The sequence below is a fragment of the Phalacrocorax aristotelis genome, chromosome 3, assembly GCF_949628215.1.
Source record: "Phalacrocorax aristotelis chromosome 3, bGulAri2.1, whole genome shotgun sequence".
NCBI lineage: Eukaryota > Metazoa > Chordata > Aves > Suliformes > Phalacrocoracidae > Phalacrocorax > Phalacrocorax aristotelis.
Window position 1 is genome coordinate 55,650,278 of NC_134278.1, and position 16,782 is coordinate 55,667,059.

At 38.1% G+C, this 16,782-nt stretch overlaps 2 protein-coding genes and 1 long non-coding RNA gene across 3 annotated transcripts in view; 2 read left to right on the forward strand and 1 right to left on the reverse strand.

Annotated features, from left to right (window-relative positions):
* The window catches only part of CEP85L (centrosomal protein 85L), a 119,448-nt gene that overhangs the window by 50,332 nt on the left and 52,334 nt on the right, over nucleotides 1–16,782 (reverse strand). The window lies entirely within an intron of this gene.
* Nucleotides 750–16,393, forward strand: LOC142054679 (uncharacterized). The gene is made up of 4 exons (XR_012659643.1): nucleotides 750–993; nucleotides 6,337–6,371; nucleotides 13,686–14,829; nucleotides 14,985–16,393. It is a non-coding gene; the product is annotated as an uncharacterized LOC142054679 (long non-coding RNA).
* Nucleotides 9,097–11,724, forward strand: PLN (phospholamban). The gene has a single exon (XM_075087515.1). It carries the CDS (start codon nucleotides 9,188–9,190, stop codon nucleotides 9,344–9,346), a length of 159 nt encoding a protein of 52 aa, XP_074943616.1. The 5' UTR covers nucleotides 9,097–9,187; the 3' UTR covers nucleotides 9,347–11,724.

Below are 16,782 nucleotides of genomic sequence, written 5' to 3' on the forward strand. Positions count from 1 at the left end.
TTTGTCACTTCCCAACACAGGATAACATATATAACCTGCAAAGTAACATCCAACTGATACTCCCATGCAAACAAACAGAACATTCTCAAAAATCATTTGGACAGTTTACAGCCACAAAAAGAGGGAGGGGGAGAAAAGTGGTGTGGGTGTGTGTTTTAAAGAAAAGGTAAATACTTCAAATTATATAGGAATGATAAATTTTGGATATGAACTTATATATGCTGGATTTTATTTGGGGAAAAAAAATTCCTCTAACCCACAAATTACCTTGAAAGGTTGGAAGAGGCTTGAAATACAGAGAAATTACTTCAGTTCAAGCATTGTCAGTAGAAAGATTATGTTGGAAAACACACATCATACACTGTAAACTGAATACCAGCTGTGTAATCAAATTGTCAAAACTATCTATACTGAAAGTGCAGTTTAAGAAACCTCTTGTACAAAAGAAAAATCATTCTGAGTCAAAAGCCCATAGGAAATGTGATCACCCACAGTAAAGATTTAGGGTTTTTGATGAAGCAGCCTTGCTGTAGTGGAAGTAACATGTCCAAAACAGCTCCCTGAACAAATTCCCATTTACTTTTTACATTTCCATTCCGGTTTAAGTAAAGGCAGGGTGTAAGCATGCAGCTCCCTTTGCCACCCCACCAAAGCATGCTGCTTCCTAGATTCCTTCATCCAGTGGCTGCGCAGGTGGTCTCCCTGGCACGCAGTTCCCTTCACAAGAGGGAAGTTGTTGCCCACGTTTAATATATTACTGCTGCGAACAAGTTTAGAGGAGCAACTGCCTGTGTCAGAAGGCAGAAATGGGACCAATCACAACTTGTGAGCTGCTGAATGACATCAGGAGTCCTGCCTCTGAAACTTTTGTTATTTTTTCCCCCTCAACCTACTTCAATTGTTCCTACAACTTGGTCACAGAGAAGTTGCCAAAGATCTACAGACACTTCCCACAGCAAGCTCCTCTGTGCTTTACCAGCAGTCACACTAGAGGTAAGGAACATCTCTTCTACAATTTTAATTCTTACACCAAGGCACTGTAGCTGTAGTTTTCTATAAAAGCTCTTCTACTCAAATTAACAGATGGCTGTAATTTATTTTTTTTTAAATATGGAACTGTGGGCATTACAGCTCTTAGTCAAAACTGTAATGCTGTGGGGGACATATTTTAGGGACAATAAAGGCAACTGAGATTTTTCTACATGCTAGTGGGACACTAGCAGTCCTTGGGGTAGGTGATTTATGCAGGCAGCATTACACAAGAAGGTGAGAAGCTTTCAGCATTTTCCTCAGACCTTTTTCCCTCCTTTTAAATTTAATACATTTTCTTTGCTTTTTGTTTTGGGGTTTGTTTGGTTTTTTTTAAATAAAAAATCCACAAGGAGAGTAATTCACTCAAAGTTTTGTAGGGACACTTTTGTTTCCCCAAAGCTGCCTGTCCACAGCCTAGCAAAGGTAAAGCTCTTTCACCATTCAACTCAGAAAAGCATTTTTCTGATCTAACACATTGAGAAAGCAAACCTTTTTTTGCTGTATGATGAAAAAGTACCCTTGATTAAAATATTTAAGCAGTTGATAGCAGTACTAGAACCGAAATTCTACATGTTACTCAAAATGCTCTTCAAGCTACATAATTCATATAGCATTTTTGCTGTGAATTCCTTTAAAGGTTTATTTTATCCTGCTGCGGTCATTGTAACTGCCAAACTCATACTAGAATGCTTCCAATAACAAAGAAATAATTTAGCTAGGATTTGTAATATCATAAACCAAATTTCAAATTCATAAAATAATCCCTTTATTTCCAACTAAGGGAAGCGAATACACACTCCACAAGAAATTACAACCCCAGTTTTAAAATCACTGCAAGCAAAAAAAGAGTGCACCTCAAACAGAAACATGTCACATAAAGGACATTTTAATATTTAGATATAAAAATATTTTTAAAAGGAACGTGACTCTTGAATATGTAGTTCTCTAATGAATTTCTCCTCCTTATAATCATGTTCCCCCCCTCCATTAATTCATACCTTACTACTTTCGTATACTTAAGGTTCTGGTTTTAGAAAAGACAGACTTAATCTAGACCTTAGTTTTATGATGCATGTTTTCCCTGTTACCGAACAGACACACCAAATTCCTTTTTGTATTACCAATTGGTAGGCATCAGGCAAAAGTACATGCAGGTGCTTGGTTTTGTGCTCAGCAGCCTATTCAAAACTGGCACAAGGCAAGTATTAGAAGTGTCCAGGCGTCGTATTACTCATACGGCAAACAATCTGTTATGAAGGTCTCTAGAAGCTGTTTCCACCAGGAAGAAGCAGCACTTCAGACCTCACAGTGCCTTTGAACCAAAGCTTACAACGAGCAAGAAGATTCTGAGACAGACAGATTTTTTCCATGGCTAAAGTTAGTTCAAAATGTATTTTCAAGTAAAGAGAGGAGTTTGGATTTATTTATTCTATCACGCAGAAAATCCCTCTCTCCTAACACATACACTGCATACGCACACCTTTAAAAAGGCAGAGTTTATGCATATACACACAGATCGAACATACACACAGAAACCTAACTGCTGTAGGCAGCTCTTTACTGGAATGCACCCATAGCTATATCAGATTAGATGCCCATTCACCTGAATTCCATCCTATCACGGAGTTAGGTAATTTAAAGTAGATGACAGTGTGGCTCAGCTGTTAAGCTAAATCTAAAAATTCCACACTGGCAACATCCTATGCCACAGACATTCAAAGCTCAGTAACAACAGCTGAAAGTCACAACAGAAGCATGTGCCACATAGCAGTTGACAAACGTTACAAATCAGGTATGAAACACTACATTTAATTTATAGCAAATAACAATCTTCTGATTTCTTATGTTATCTGGATTTAGAGAGATTCAGATCTAGGTATATACCCCATCCCTATTTTAAGAAGTTGCATTTATTTCTCATCCTCTAAAGAAGTTGGGAATATAGTGTCCTCGTTGTATACTACAAAACTCATTAAAATCAGTTTGTAATCAGACAGCGTAAGGGTGATTTTCACTGATTTTGTCAGACTACCAGCAAACAAAAAATGTATGGGTGACACAGAGCTGTAAGAACAGGTTTTTTTATTTGCTTTAAGAGTAATTTGATTTAGGAATGGCAACATACTCCAACTGGAGAAACAAAAAAAATCCCACAGGGAAGCAATGCTGTGTTCCCTGAACTACAAGACTCTTTAGACTCGGAAGATTGCTTTTGCTTTCTAGAGATTGATACATGGCTTAAGAGGACTTTCCTGGCATCAAGTTACTTCTCAGAAGTTCAATTTATGTACCATATTCTTCTTTCAAATAATACCAGGTCATTGTCCCGAGTTGCTGTTAAACACACAACTTGCGACATCCCCATCCACTTCTATCTTTTATACATGCTAGATATATTTCAATTTTTACTTCGGTTCAAATTGCACTTACCCCATTTCCTATTAATAAAGCAGCAAAACAAACGAACCACCAGACCCTAAAACCCAACTTGAAACTATAAGGTGTTAGGTACTTAGTGTGTGCAGTGGAGGAAGGAGTTAATTTCCTAAGGCAAAGTTACTTCTTAACTATATACTTTTTACCATCTGGTGGTATGATTTACCTTTTATTACAGTCTTATTTTGATTAGGGGAACAGATAAGTATGGAGGCTGAAGCACCTGCCCAAGGTCTGCAGCAGCTGCAGAGAATTCTACCCAGAGTTAAGTAGTAGCCCAAAGCATCAGCTCTCAGGCTACTCTAATGGACCAGCACACAGACGAAAGTCCAGGTATCGTCCAGGTATCCACAAGGTATGTGGATAACCTCCAAAAACCAAAATGTCAAGCCTACTGTGCTCAACTCCTCATCAGTGTAATTTCTGGGTATCTACACCTTTCACATTCCCATAGAATTGAAATACAGGTAGAGGCTCTTACTGGAGATCTCACTTCTAGAACACTGAGAACAAATCTGGGCAAGACTGTAAGAGGAATGAATTAATAAGAGGGGGAGAAAAAAAAAAGAGAATCTAAATTAAAGTGTGAGCCTTCCCCTATCCCCTCCCAAACACATGAAAATCACTGACACTTCAGTACAAAATAAACTTTAAAACAAAACATCAGAAGGATAAAATTAGTTTGCTTTTCCTGTTACCAGCACTTTACAAACACTGAGCTGAATTGCTGCTTCTTCCCCCATCCCAAGGAAATGTTTTCTGTATGCAATTGAAAAAAATTACATTATATGCCATGAGTCAGTCTCTAGCTCTTCTCAATGACTTGATGCGCTCCAGCTGCAGTTCTCTTTCCCCTTGCGCAATTCCTTGCTCTTTTTCCACACTCTCTCTTCCCCTGCTCCTTTTCTTCTACCTTCCTCCCTCAATCTGTCCTCTCCTGTGCTACTGTCTGCATTCTTGCCTTCACCCATCCTAATCTTTGTTTTCAATGTCCAGCCCTTTCCTTCCCCTTTTATACTTTCTTCTTCTTAAGGAAAAAAACCCCAACAACTTTCCTTTTTCTGCAATCTGTTGAATTGGCTAATATCCTTAACACCCTTCTTCACTGACACAACTGCCTAGTACAACTCCCCAGCCTAAAATCAGAATAAGCAACAGTATTCAGCACCACTAGCATAGGTAAATACAAAATTCAGCTGCTGTTGTAAATCCTAAGCAAGTCACCTCCATGCTGTGTTATTTTTTGTAAAAAGAACAAAAATTAAAAGTTATGACATACCTTTATAAATCACTTCTGTACTTGAAAACCTGTAAGCAAGTTCTGTTTTATCATTGAAAACTTTTACTTGCTGAACTAAATTGACAGTAGTGAGACCCTCTAGAGGTCTCTAGAGTTAGCTGACCGCTTCCTTCTTTACTCCCTTCTCATCCCTCATCTTCCTCACACAAAAAAGGAGATTTTTCAGACTTGGAGGTCTCAACTGCAGTGACTCCACACTGTGGATGAGGAGGTATTTTACAGCAGGGTTCAAAACAAAGCAATAAAACTTGGAATAAGATATATACATTAACACAGGACAGCCAGAGAAGATAACAAAACTACACATCAACTGCAGCATAGGCAGAGCTTTAAAATGGCAATGTCTTCTCTGGGGGCCACAGAATCCACAGACAACTGTAATACAAGGCTCCATGTCCACTTTGACTCACAGCATTTAGTCCTCATACACGGTTCTATTTTGCTCTGGCACTGCATGCACAAATCTTTAAAATTTAAATCTCCTCTGAACATGCAGAGAATGCCTCTGCCTGCCTTGGAGTATCACACTGCTCACACAACAGCTATAGGAATTTCTTAGGCCAGGTACTTTTTAGTAATAGTTCTAAACATGTACTACTCCAAGGATCACATAACTTGACGGGACTTTTTGCATTCACTCTGTTTATGGTTATTAAGACATTTATTTTCAATGGATGAAACTGAATTACTGAGGTTTTGGGACATCTCATTGTGAAAATCTATGCAAGGGACTTATACAATATTACTTTTAACAATGCCTTTTCAGGGCTTCACTTGGTTGTATGGGACAGCAACAAATCAAATTTGTCAAACCTCTTCTATTCCACTGATATCACTGCTGGATTTAGTACACATATGACAGGAAACAGGCTGTATCTAAAATTGCTGTGGCATTTCCAAAGGAGCCAAATTTATCCCGTGTGACTTCAATGGAGTCAATGCAGTTGCATGAGGAACAAGCATGGGCCACAATTTTCGCTTTGGTAACATACCTCCTCTCATTGTGAAGGGCATCCAGGAACAGAGATAAAAATAACCTAATACAAATCAGGGAAACAGTCTCATGTCAGTGAAGAAGGTAGCAATAATTGTGATCAGTGACCCATTCTAAGGCACCAGGTGTAGGGGATCCCCTACATACTAACATATGGGGTCAGCCACATGACCTCTTCCTGCAGATTCATGCTGTGCATAAGACGAGCCTTTCACGTCCATTTGCAACACTGGACTAAACATACAACTGCACAGCAATGAAACCAGCAGTTTCTCTTGTGCAATACTTGGTCTTCTAATGCATGAGTAATGCTGTTTGACTTTAAAAAAATGTCAAATACAGTTTGCCTTTTTGCTGCACTTTCCTTTCAGAAAGTGGTGTGTGCATGCATAATACTTCTTAATATTGACCTAAAACACAGACAGGGGACTAAACAGCAGAGAGCAGCTCCTATTTGTGGCAATGATCAGCTTTCATTTCAGTGTAATTATTTTTCAGGCTGTCCATTTTGACCTTGATAGCCACCCATATGCAGCTGTGTTACTGAATCTGTTTCTCTTTATGCACACTTTAGGTGGGTGACAGCACCATGGAGGATTAATGAGCAAGGTACGTGTTTATTAGTTGAAGCCATGCACTTGTAAAGACAAACTTGTTGAAACACAGACACAGAATTTGCTTTCTTTGCTTATAAGGAAACTTCTCCCACAGACAGGCTTAGCAGGTAAAACAACATGAAGGTGTTTTAAAAATTTCTAATTCCATATAAGCTTTTAAATTAAGAAAACTAAGTTACTCTATTTTGACCTTTTCGTATCCCTTCTCTGCGCTGTTTTCTAACTATGAGGTATACATTTTAACTTACACTACCTTCCTTTTTTTAAGATCCTTTCTTATCACCTGTCTGGCAATGTATGTTCAAACAGCTAATACCAGTGTGAAGCTGAGCCTTCTGACCTATTGCCTGCTCCCTCAGCAACATCCCTCACTCATTCCAAAGGCAAAAATGATTTTTTTTTTTTTTTTAATCTCCTTAAGAGATCTCACCGTCCCTTGTCACCCGTGGTGGCCTTGCATCTGTCATGCCCAACTCGCTAATATTGCCTTTTACGGAAGCACTTCAAAGCCCCTGGTCCTTGCCCCAAGTCACTCAAGTGGAACGCATGCAACAACACAGCAGTGCAGGTGCTAGCATTGTGTGCAGTTAAATCTAACGCAGCACACTGAAATGAACTCGTTGTGCATATACGCAGGTAAAACTTGTGCTGTTCTAATCCTTCTGAGGGCGCCAAGAAATACAGCAGCCAGGAAAAAGATAAGATACATTGCTGTAGCAGGTCACAAACAGCCCAAAGACCACAGGTTGCATATACCCTGCATTAAAAAAAAAAACCACCAAACAAAAACCACCACAAACAAAAAAGGCATAACAAGTTGTGATGATGTAATCGGCAGGAAATACTGTTCTCTGTGCACTGTCACACATGCTAGTTACACAAACTTTTCTGTACTAGTGTAAATCCACTAGTGGTTCATCTACCATGCCTTGTCTAGAAGAGGATAAACAGCCTAATGCAATCCAGCCTGCACTGAGCTGGGAGAACGAATGTGTCTTCAGCCAAGTCACTTCAGAATTCCTGTCCACGTCTTGCTTTTGCTGCCCTTGGGGCAGACAGTGACCAGCAAAGAGCTAATTTGGCAAGCACTTTAACTGCTTAAACAGATGAAAACAGGTACAGCATGAAGTCAAAGCAAGCTGAAAAATTATAGTAACTATGAAAGTAAGTTCCTGGTGGTTTATTTGCAAGTAAGTTAAAGGATCAACTATAGCTCAAAACATCATAAAATCTGAAGTTCAATTTTAGGAGGCAATGTCATTGCATAGAATCCTCTAAAGATATTAAAATACCCATGTGTAATCTGGTTTCATCAGAAAGTCTCTTTAAATAGCAACACGGGCACTGGAAGCACATGTATTCTGCTCATACAGTACCATTTGACTGTATAGCCCAACATAGAGGGACTAAAAAAAAAGAATCTGAAAGACACTGCTGTCTCATTTTAAGGTTTTTCCATTTTAGCCACATCTAAAGACAAATTCATGGACAATAAAGCATCTCTGAGTCAGGATTATCACGTTAATTTGGGCAGCAGATATCTAAGCAATGGTTTCCTTTATGTGGCATATATGGGTAGACAGGAATTTCATTTATTGTCCCTCAAAAAAAAAAAAAAGGAAGAGAGATGACAAGGAGAGGCCTTCTTTGAAAGATATGATCACAAGATATATTCAGAAATCTTTTAAGGGCAAGTGCAGTTTTAGGAGTAAAGTTAGAGATGCATACATCACCATAATCTTGAAAACCAATTTTTCACTTTGCGGTAGCACTTACAGAGTCCACCTCACTATGAACTAAGCAAGCGTATATCAAAGCCAGTCTCTTGCCATGGAAGGTTTGTACAGGAAGATTTTACACCACAACTACTTATTGGCAGTTACAACAACTTACACCCTGTGCTTCCAACTGCCACTATAAAGGGCAAAAATATACTTGAAATAAAACACTCACTTAAGGGACAAAGTTACATACATGCTTTATTTTGCTCCTCATAGCAGTCCTCTGCCTTTGCACCTACGTTTTGTAACACATTGTACTACACGTGTACAAAAAAATGTAGTCCTTACTCTGTTTTGTCTGTTAAGAAATATACTACTAAAAAATCCCTATAACAGTGATGCATTAACTTTTAATTATGCACCATAAAGAACTTTTTACTTGGATGGAAATGCTTCAACAAGATTTCTTTTCCTCCCTTCCAGAATAATGTGTTGGTAAGTCAGATTACCTGCCCAGGTCAATAATAGCCACCAGTAATATCCAGATCTCCTGGCTGAAAGGTCTGTGACTCTAGCCCTGTCGTCAGGCTTTCACATGTGCTTTAACAAATAAAGTGTGGGGGAGTGGGAGGAAATCAGCCATGGCCTTTTCACAGACTGGAAAGGATAGAGAGATTAAGATCTAAAGCAATGATCTGGGTAAAACCCACATATCCACAATTTCCAGTTTACAATTCCTCACCACTGCTATGAAGCAGGTGCCTGGTAGCCTTCAGGAGGAGAAGCACAATACAGCACAAACAAACGTGAAAAGCAAAATTTAAAAAACCCTGTTTTGAAGTAAAAACACTGTAAAGGCAATCTGTTTATTTCAGGCTTTTCAGAACTTTAAAACAATCTCCATTTGCACTCATCAAAACACTTTACTTCTGCATTTCTAACTCTTCACTTTCCTGCTTTCCCAGCTCCACAAAGGCTGTCTAAAACAAAAAGAGAAGATAATAGGCACTTTGCACTGTTCCTGACAACTTCTCTTCCTTCCTGCACTCCTAAACCTCTGATTTGTGCCCTCTGCTTTCTTGTTGCCATGGAGAAGGTCCAATACATAACCCGCTCTGCCCTGAGGAGAGCCTCAACTATTGAGGTCAACCCACAAGCACGCCAAAGGCTCCAAGAGCTCTTTGTGAATTTCTGCCTGATTTTAATTTGCCTCTTGCTGATCTGTATCATTGTGATGCTCCTCTGAAGTTCCAGCACTTCTCTGCACTGTCCTCTAAGAAAGGGAAGAGGGAAGAGAAACCTACACCCGCAACTCCCAATGCAAGGATCTTGTGAGAGGGGTTAGCACTTGGACTAGAGCTGTATGCCAACCATCGCACTATTCTCTTACTACCTACTACATGTATTAAAAACACACTCTTCTGTGCAGAACAGTGTTTAGAGCCTGTTGTTACAAAGCTGTGCATGACCTAATTTGTCTGTCTCAGTTGAGATGTCTTTTCAGAATGGGGTAAAGTACTGCCTCTTCGTGGAGTCGTTAAGTTCCTCAAAGTTTTAGCTAGATCACATGAACAGCAACTTCCTTTTGGGGGCCTGAGTGTTTTTTAATTTCTCTGGAAATCCTTAAGCCCTTGGAGAGGTTGTAAATTTGGCCCATGTCCACCCAGAGAAGAGCTACAGGCACACAGCCCTCAACACATCCCAGGAAAATTTCTGCTCTGCTTACTTCAAGGTGCTGCATCTCTGCATTATCAACTGAAAGCACTCAGATTGTTTCAGTGCTTTTAAGGGGATATGAGAAACAAAAAATGCCTTGTAACCCATAAATAAAAACAATTTCATATGCTTTTTCCCTATTTAAGGGATCTTATATATAAATATGTATGTATAAAAATAAAAGATGTATATATATGTGAGTGTATATATACACACAAAGCTTGAATCTGAAAAGGCAACTTCATTTACAGTATTTTTCACTAGATATGTCCTTACAGAACTGATGTCTGGAAAGTTTTTTCACTATGTTTTGCAGAAAAATTGACACTAACACCCTGGTATCAAAGATTTAATTTTCTATAGTCATTTAACCGATATGAGAATTGGCACAACTCAAAAATAATTCTCAGAGTTCTTACTATTTGGCTTGAGGCAACTTTATTATTGCCTGCTGTAACGTATGCAATAATCTCCTTAGTTTAAAACTACAGAAAACTTGCTATTTGCCAATGTCTCACGAGGTGGCCTTTATCTGATACGGTAAAGAAAGAGGTTTAGGTCACTGTGGTTGAAGCGTATCATACAAATGCAAGTAACAGCACCACCCTCAGCTGCAAATCCCCGTTAGAGATCAAGCAAGTACTTTCCTAAAATAAATTATACATACCATTATGCACAGGAGGGAAAGCATTGCAGAAATACCTTTCCAACATGTAAACCACAGTCCATACACATAAAAGATGAAGTTTCTACTCCAGCAGCTGTCAGTAACAAGACCAAGCAGTAGACTTCAAACTCTCCCACGTGTTGCTGGTATTAAGCTAAATTCCTAGAAACTTTATACAGTTTTCAAATTTAAAGAGAGCTGAAGAATCAATAGACAGAGGTCAAACAGACATCTATTTTTAAACAGGCATCTATGCCTGGCAAATAGACATGCTGAGACCAGACCTCTGAAATAAGGTTAATCACTAAAGGAAATTAGTTAACACCTGTATGAGGATTAGGGCAAACACTGATGAAATTGGCAACACATACCTCTCTTTGCAAGTTAGTGTAAGAATACTACTGATGATTCGAACCGTCAATGTAAATCTGAATTTCCATTTCATGCGTTCTGACCACTCTCACAAATGCATGAGATTTTAGTAAGCGCACTTTCCCTATTAATTCTTCTTCTTAAGAAAAGCTACAAACACAGTGCACTTCTGTAGAGAAAAATCTATATTATTGTGATGGATTGGGTTTCCAGTTTACTTTGCTTTGGAGGTGTTTCAAGAAACTTCCGTTGGAAATAGACAACAGTTTTACAGTATAGAAAACTCCCTCAAGAAAAAAAAGGTGTTGAGAGTGAAGTACCAACACTCATTCTGAAGACATGCTGGGATTACAGGTTTCACAAGCCAGTAATATACAGAAGTCAAAGTAAAACATTGCTAAATAATATAAACACCCTCCACATAAAAACAAATCCACCACTTTCCTCTTATGTACCTGAAAAGGAATTATTATTTTTTTAAAAAATAAACAAGCAATGACAAAACCAAAGCATATATAAACTGGAAGCCCTACTGTTATTTTACAGCAATGCAGATAAATTGCATGTACTGTATGCTTCACATGTCTCAGGGTTCTGCTGATCAGAAAAACTGTTACCTACCATCCTCTATATCACTAAATGTCAACTGAACCCAGAGGTTAAAAAAATAAAACGTTTTGTACATAGTACATTCATTCTTCTTTGTATACTTATATAGGCTTTAAAACTAACATCTACTGTATTTTTAGTTATTAAAATGACTGCTTGAAAATATTTTAATGCATAAAATAAGATACTTAAATACAATTCCATCTAGAAAGAAGCATCCCTTCTATCATCTACTTATTAAAGTTATGTGAAAAGAGCTAGCCATCAGACAGCTTTCTGATTCTTTATACCTCCGTTTACTCTGGTTTGATTTTCAATAGTAGTCTTGCCTATTTCACAGTGTCCAGATCACTTACACATACTTAATTTACACTCACCAACTAGTGCACATAAGTGTTTCGAATGATTTTTAGGAAAGTGTAAATCAAAAAGTTCACTACTTCTATAAGCCGTAATAAAAATGCCAAACACAGCATGCAGCATGGATTAAGTTCTCATTTCTCCGTTCCAGTCCACTCAAGGCTATATGTCTTTTTGCTACTTTCATTTTACACACTAATACACAGCTAAGCAGGCAACAATCTGGTATTACTCTTTCCCTCCAAAAAAAAAGAAATGACATGAACTTCTGTGGCAATTATACACTGGGAAAGAGCTTAATCAGGAACAAGAATATGATGGTTTTAAAGATGATGTCTCCTCAGCCAGTTCTTCAGCAGATATTGATGAATCTACCCATTTTTCTCTAGGTAAAGACACTACCCATTTCAGAATTAGAAATTTTGTTCTGATCAAGACTAGTCAGTAAGGCACTTTAGAGGGCAGCAAGTACTTGCATTTCTTTATTAACTTTTCTGCACCAATTTAGCAACAACTGCCCATGCTAGTAGAACTGAACCACTCACTGGAAAGACTAGTGTAAAACAGGCTTAATAAAAATTTTCACAAAACATGCACAAAATGTTTGGCCCCACAGCATACAGAACTTCTATGTAAGTTTTGCTACAAATACACACAGAACTATAATCATGTACATCTCAGCATGAGTGTGCATATCTGACTTTACCTATATATTCTGCCAAAATTAGAGCTGAGTGATGAACACGTTAATTTAGATAGTATTCTTAGTCATATCTGGAAGCATACCAATATCCCATAGATTACAGACCAGATACCTATGTACGTCTATTAATAAATAGTCTCTGTCAGTCAGAATACAACTGGAAATATTTGTGAAGTCCTACAGGATTCACATATATCTTTCATTTAACCTTTTAGCTTTGACCTAGATGTTAAAAATTAAAAACTAAAAAAAAAGGAAAAATCTTTTTTGGTTATGGAAGGAGATGAGTGAACACCTCTTGTTCATTGCAAGGACTGAGAACAACATAATTATACAGATTCCTTTAAAAAACTTATGCTCATCTCAATAAGAGCCCTAGTAATTTAAATTATTTAAAATACGCACAGGATTTATTGTAATATGTGACAGTTAGTTTAGTTAAACTGATTGCTTTATAAGCCCATTATATTTCTTCCAAGATAAAAAACACCAAAAGTTCCATTTTCGTATAAAATATAAAACTATAAAACACTGCCCTCTTGTGATCTTCCCTAAAAACTTAGCTGGTTATTAAAAAGAAGTTTTGGCAACATTTCACTGTTAGGGCTGAGTGGTCCTATTTGTTTCTTTCATTTATATATCTACATTTCTATATATAAACCACAATTGCTAAGTTGTTAATACTATCTTAAAACAAGCTATTGCGTATGTGCTATTAAAAGCACTGCAGATGCATCTTCTGCCAGCCCAATCTAGAGTCTTAATAAGGCATTTGCAAAGCTGCAATGAATCCTACACAGCACATTGCCAGCAAAACGCTACCTACCAAGCTGCGTGATGCCAAACCCTAGAAGGGCAGGAAACACTCCTGTTAGAGGCACATTTTGCCCACATGAGAGAGTTGTTTGTTTTTATTTTTTGTACCTACAGAGGTTTTCTAAAGTAAATTTTCAACAATCTCTGCTGAAAGTGTGTTAAAAATAGCCATTTCTTTGAAAATCAAATGGCCCTGAGAAGTACCATACACATTAAAAAAAGTAAATAAAGACCCAAGCTGTAAAAAATTCAAGTCCTTTCTCCATTACTCAGTTCAGAAGTTCTTCAGTAGCGAAATAAAAGCTATCATTAACTCTGCTATTATTTTTTTTTATTTTTAAGGTATTTGGAAAAAAAGGCTTGTAGGAGCATCCAGATTCCTTTTCTGGGGGGAAAAAATTTAGTTATTGTAAACAAACGTTTTTTCTTAAGTGGCAGAAACTAAAAACAGGTAAACAGCTGAGGACTCAATGAAGTTCATGTGAATCTACATTGCTACTACTGAAGGAGCCATCCAAAGCTACAATCAAGAGTCTGCTGCAAGCACAAGAGGGCAGACTGATGCACGTTATGGATCTTGCCAGCAACAGAGGTCTCAACCTGCTACTCAATTTTCTGCTTATTGTCTTGGTTCTGGTGCTCGCATTTATCCTTGTGAAGCTGATGTGAACCTCTGTGAGGCTCCACTTCCATCTCAAATCTTGTTTTGAGGGTTTTGCAATGATAATGTAGACACTTCGAACTATTTAATATAAATATGCAAAGACTGCAGAGACTGAAATACCTGACAGTTAGATAAAGTGTTCACATACCTATTTTATCAAAAAGCAAACCTAAAAGCTGCGTGCAATTATCTACCTGCCACTGAGTAAAGAAAGCATCTGGGACCTCGCTGAGTACACGAAGAAATCCAAGCGTACATCAGCAGTTACTACAGTTTCCTCACTGCTACAGCTGACTTGTATTTAAAGATCTACAAAAGATCTACAGCCTTCAGAAGCATTATTCCTGCAAAGGGAACAGCAGAAATTCAATTTTTAAAATGGAATTTCCACAGAGTGCGTGCTTCGTGGGAAATGACACAGATACAGCAGGAAGGCAGAACGAAACGCCTACATTGGGTTGACAACACACATCAAACTACCTGTGGATATGCTGTAGATGGAAACACGGATATCCATGAAAAGCAGCTTCCAAGAGCTGAGATAAATATTTAAACTTAACTTAAACCTAAGTATAATTATTTGTTATACCTTTCTTGACACCTGTGGTTCACAGCAACACCTTAAAAGCCAGAAGCCATTAGTATTATCCAGCAGTATAGAAAGAAGCAGCTGTCAAAACGATTGAACAACAAACAACCATTAAGAAGTGTTATCATAACTGTGCCTACCAAGCCCTTAACACAGCCATGCACACGAGCAGTAGGTGCCTCTGCATAAACATGGTACATCCTTAACAAGCTGGATTTACCATTTACACACAGGTAAAGTGTGCAGCATGGGAGCTCTCAAGCCGTATTTGACATAACACTTGTTACCTGCCAGTGCAGTCACCCAGTGCACAGCTTGTCCTCACATAAAGCATTCTTACAGGACCTTCTTCTATGGCCCTTTACAGGATGATGTACTTTCCCCACAGGTCCCTGGGAAGGACAGTGACCAAGAAGAGCTCTCTTCCACTGGAGTTATTTGCCCCAAAGGTAGCTCTACACACGTGAGATGTGCTGGGAAAGAAGGTGGCCAGACTGGGGCCAAGCAGCTTACTCTTAGCATGTCTCTTTCCCAAGTACAATGTGGGAAGGAAATGCACCAACACATACGCATGTTACAGTAAGCTTGATGCCATACATACACATATTGACAGCCCTTTGCACACATCCACAAGAGGCTCATGGGCAGGGTGAGCCCCAGCTCTGAGCTTTCTATTGCCAACAGCACATCCCTGATTCAGCACATAAACTGCTGATCCAGCCCTTCTCACAAGGGCTGAATATGTTACAGAGCTGATCTACTCATATTCACAGGATTTCCAGACAATTACTGTTGTTGTGGGGTGGTTCAGTTATCTGGAAGAGACCCATCTAAATTGGATCTACAAAAAGACTTTTCACAGGAAAAAGCCAGTATGTCTAGGGAAACAGAAAGTTTATGTGAGTTCCACTGTTAACAGGCATCCACGTTCCACTCTATGCTACCTGCTCCAAAGCCTAGGCAACACTAGCTGGGGCAGCACGGATAGTCACAATGAAAGCTTTTCTCTCATCTGCTCTGAAATATGTGCAATAAATATTTAAAATAGCTTCCGCAAGCTACATATATATAGGGTTTTTTATGTTGATATAGTAATATCAATTCCTGTCTGTTTGCATTTAACACAAAAAACTTTGCACAGCTACATCACCATGATCACTTTATCACTTATCTTGATAATCTTGAAATAATCTGCTTTAAAAAAAAAATCTGTAAGTTTATGTACAAGGAATAGATGTTGTAACAGATACATAGTTACGTTTTATTAAGGAGGATGATTTCTGCTGGTGCTTGACATAGATGGCACAAAGCACACCACAAACACAGAAACTGATACGAAGCCCACTCTACTCTAATGAAGAATATAAATGGTTTTCCCAAAGAAACGGCAATTCACTGATACACTGCTCAGGCTTGTACAAAGCTTATTGTCTGTATGCTCCTGTATATTCAGAAGTTCTCCTACCTTAGTAAAACCACTGTGACAGTTTAACAGCTAAAATTAGATAAATAAGTTAACCCTGACAAAAAAAAAAATTCCTCTTTAATAAAAGCAGGAAGAGGAGATAGTTCTTGACATTAAAAAGTTTTACCTTGCTGAAAAGTATGGTTTTGTTAAAAAGTGACACACGAAAATGTTGATATTAATCGGTTTTAGTTTTCTGATCTGCCAGGATCATAACAAAAACTACTTTTGAGTTGACATTTCAGAATAAAGTTTTCTGTGGCAAGAATTTTATTTGAAGAATGCTGTAACTTTTTTTTTCAATTAAAGTTTTACAGCTTTGCTTACTAATGTTTAGGTATGTATGCAGTTTACTTCCTTCTCCGTTTTGAAATTAAGATTGTTGTAGTAACTCTAGATTTCTCAATGCATTAAAATTTAATTTCCAGTAACTTTTATATAGATGGTAGTAACAAAAGCCATGTTTTCGCCATTAGAAAACACAGTAAACCAGATACATTAAAGGAAAAAGATGCACTTAAACGATTTCTATCTATTATCTCTGCCACGTGCTGACACAAGTTAGCACGCCATGAAGGAATCACATAGATGTCCCGTACACTGGAGAAAGTAGAGATTCATCAGGTGATGCCTACAACATTGTACAGAGCTATGAAGTAGATATGCAACCTTCTGAAACCTTCCTTCTTGTATTATCTCCCACAATTTTAAAGGCACACTT

Bases quoted from the DNA above. Each gene is read 5' to 3' on its own strand.
- PLN (XM_075087515.1), top strand. From the start codon at position 9,188: ATGGAGAAGGTCCAATACATAACCCGCTCTGCCCTGAGGAGAGCCTCA.